The sequence below is a fragment of the Cenococcum geophilum genome (genome assembly GCF_001692895.1).
Source record: "Cenococcum geophilum 1.58 unplaced genomic scaffold K441scaffold_45, whole genome shotgun sequence".
Classification (NCBI taxonomy): domain Eukaryota; kingdom Fungi; phylum Ascomycota; class Dothideomycetes; order Gloniales; family Gloniaceae; genus Cenococcum; species Cenococcum geophilum.
The window spans coordinates 1,276,177-1,279,958 of NW_027137603.1; the positions used below are offsets into that span (position 1 = coordinate 1,276,177).

The window sequence follows — 3,782 nt, forward strand, 5'->3', positions numbered from 1 at the left end:
GTAGCAAGTTATAATTAGCGGCGCTAGATTATAATAAAGGGGTAAATTACCGCGACTATAATAAACTAGAATATAATACTACTACTTATTACCCCCTATGCGCTAGCTACCCTTTATATCCTATATACTATACTATCTACCTTAAGAGTAGGTAAATATTGCGAGGAACTAGGCTTCTATACGGTATAGAAAAAATATTACATAAAGTAGGACCCTACGCTATAGTAAGGCAATCTAATTACCCCGTTATAATAATAAATTCAATTTACCGCCCGTCCTAGTCCCCCTAGTGGGTCCACACAGGCTAATACCTTCTATAGGAAAAACTCTAACTTAGAGAAAACCCCACCTCGGGCCGCGCTAGAGAGATAGCAGCGTTCCGACATCGGAGCGCCGGCGGCTCGCCTTCTACCTATCTTTAAGTCTGCATATTAAGCCAACTGGCCGCGCTTCGCGGATAATCTTACTCTACCCCCTTCTTTCCTTATCCTTTTACCCTTATTCTTTTACCAGTCCTCTAGGCTTTAAAAGAGCTGGTATCTACTTATATCCTCTATATCTATTGCCTTTACTACCTAAAACTAGGGTAAAACACCTAACTATACTAGCCATTTTGCTACTGCTTGGGCGCTTTCTTTATTATTTAAAACATCCTAAAGGCGTTTAGAGGCGCATTTTACTATAAAGTCCGCCCTTTAGTAGTGTGGACACTGGAATAGTATATAGTGGACTATCTGCTTTATCTAACCATATTCGCACCGCGGGAGAATCGCTGGTATACCGACGGATGCAAGCTATGCATTAAGCCCTATTACCTTTATACGAAGGAGAAATAGTACTATAGCCTCTGCTTTTATTAGGCCTTTATATAATGGGATTATAGGTTTCCCCCATAGGGTCTTCCACATAGTTTCTGTGCGGTCTTTGGCCTTTGCCTGCCACCGTTATTACTATTCTAAATCTGCCTATTTCGCGATAAAGGTGGTTGCCTACCTTTGGTGCTGGTAACCTCCTATATAGTAGCAGCGCTCCGCCTACGCTCTGCTGGTGTTCCGCTAGCTATACTTACGGGGGTTTATTATAGCTTCCCGCTCTATATAGTCCTTCTAGTGCGTAAGGAAGCCTTATATCTCGTTTTTACGGTCCTTTACGCGTTCCCTAAGCGCTTCTAATAGTACTAGTAGCCGTTTTATTTTTTGCCAGCGCTTTACTAATATATTCCAGATACCGTTAAGTGCCTCTACTAATTCCTTTTCTACTCTATTAGAGGCCGTCTTGGCGGCTCTTTAAAGGGCTGTCGTTTTAATATAGAGTTAGATTAGGGGAATAGCCGCTTCCTTCTCTATTACAGCTATTAGTATTCGCCGGTATGCCCCTATAACCCTGCGGAGACACTAGTTCTAGACTTTCTATAGTAGTTTAAGTAAGCTTTTCGCTGGCGTTCCGCTGTTGTCCCGTACTCCCCACACTTATGCGCTATACAGCATCGCTAGTTAGACGGTGGCTGTATATAGGAGGCGTAAGCGGCGCATTAATAACGTAAAACCCCCCCAAGCGAGACACCCCCCTAAACGAGACATTCGCACCCAAATACATTTATATTAATAATTAAACCAATAACGCCTATATTTAAGATCCAAATAGCCCAAATTAAAGCGACTGCGCTTCTTATTACAGAAGAAAACGGCTTAGAAGTTTCCGGGTACGTTATGGGTGTGATATTACACCTAGCGTTGGCCAAGTAGATGGCTTACTACTACACTCTTCTGAAGCTCCCTTCTAGATTAGCTTATCACCAAAATCCTCTATAGGCTGAGGATTACACCGAAAGACGTGCGCAAAGGTTGCCCAGTTTTAATTACGTTCGCTAGGGTTTAATACTGATCTAGTATATAAAGCAACGTTAAGCTCTAGTAGAAAGGCCCCTTCCTTATACTCCTTTTAAGCTAACTTTTGGGCGGCGAGCTCTTGTTTTTCTAGGTCCTCTGCCTTTAATCTATCGACGTCTTCCTGGGTAAGGACTCTGCCCTTACTTAGGAGTCTCCTACTACTTTTCTTATCNATTTTNAATGCTTNAAACTTCTTNTTCTCTTCTCTCTNTATATNCGCATCAGTCGCAAAGCCTATAGCAGCTTTAAATAGCTTTTTAAGACGTCGTTGAACGGGGGATTCAAGCATACCGTCTAGTCGCTCGGTAGTTAATTCGGCAATCTAATTTCGTAGAGACTGAAGGTCCTTTACCGTTTTAGGTGTCCTTGGCGTTTAAGGATTTATATTCGCGATTAATTGATTTATTTCTAGGCTTGCGGAGGGCCCTACACGTGGTAGAGTCTTTAAGACAGCTATAGGATTGTACGGTAGAAGACCTATGGCTTTCCAGGCGCTGCAAATTGTCTTATAGGTAAACGCCTTTGCGCGTGCCGTTGGGTAGAGCTTTATAAAATACTCTTTGTTTACCCCTATATGGCCATATCGACAGAAGTTATCTACTTCTTCGCCGTAGTAGTGTTGAAGGGGTCCAAAACAGCCTATATCTAGTGGCTGAAGCTTGTGCGTTAAATAAGGCGGGAGAGCTACAAGGACGATCTTGCGCGATAGCGCATACTGGATAAACTGCCAGGTAAGATGGCTCGAATGATTATCCATTAGAAGCATATGGTAGCTTTAAATATTACCCTTAGCGTCCTCCATAAGTTGTCTTGTGTATTTATTATAGTGTTTGATATAATATAGGCCCAACGAGTCATCCGTCTAGCTATTAGTTGAGGTTACATAGGCATATCCGCGAAGGCGCTTATCGTGCTTAGTAATTTAATACTAAGTCTCCTAGTATTGCTGCCCCTTCCAAATTAAGAACGGAGGTAGGTAAGAGCCATTAGTGGTAATTGTCTCTATAATAGAGACTGACTCTCAAGATCCTAGTTGTCGAACAGTCCGATTCTTTAACCTCTCCCTACTATCCTTGCTAGAGACGATTATTCGAGCCGTTGCTGCTTAGCCTAGCATAACCCCTTTCTCGTTAAAGTTGGCTATAAATTTTAAGTGCTTAATTGAATATTTGTTTTGTACGCTTTAAAAGAACTTAAACTAATTATAGATAATGGCTGGATTATCATTCCAGGCCCTCTAGCAATCTAATTGACGACTTATAATAGTATAGAGCCCGTGGCGTTGTATAAATTTCCCCCCCTAGTATTTGCCTATTACCCTGCCTTCTGCTAAGAACGAGCTCGCCATCGTAGGAAGCATATTAACCTTTATCGCAAGGCCCCAGGACTGACATTCGTGTATCCATTTAACAATTTGATCCTCCTAATAAGGATGCAGTAGCGTTTTATAAGCCAGGTGTCAAGGGAGACGCCCAGCAAGGCGATGCGCAACGGTAGAATTAGGTAATGCGCGAACGCCAGAGGCTTTGCGAATTAATGGCTCAACGCCTGATTTAACGTCTTGTATAGCTTTTTATATAGAGGCTTCAGCTTCACAAGAACTTAATTGGGGAAGGGACATATTGATTTGTACAAGGAATTTCGGGTTTGGGTGTAATTTGGTAGGGGAAGAAGAAGAGCGCGTACAAACGCGTGTGTCTCGCTTGGGGGGGTGTCTCGCTTGGGGGGTTTTTACGTTAGGCCCTATATAGCCGCGGTAATCCTTAATATCGCTTTAAAGGCTACTAAGCCCTTACTCGCGGCCTTTTTAACCTGTTCTTTCTATTAGAGCTTAGGGTCTACTTAGATCCCTAGGACTCACATACTAGTTTTCTAGGGGGCTGTCTTGCAGCC

The 3,782-nt window shown here is 42.6% G+C and overlaps 1 protein-coding gene across 1 annotated transcript; it reads right to left on the minus strand.

The window, feature by feature from the left end:
• Positions 1–2,262: 2,262 nt before the first annotated feature.
• On the minus strand, positions 2,263–2,664 carry K441DRAFT_578379 (DDE-domain-containing protein; the record flags this gene model as incomplete). Its single annotated transcript, XM_067644287.1, has 1 exon — positions 2,263–2,664. A coding segment is annotated over one exon (402 nt), but the record flags the coding sequence as incomplete, so codon positions are not given.
• Between the last annotated feature and the right edge of the window lie 1,118 nt (positions 2,665–3,782).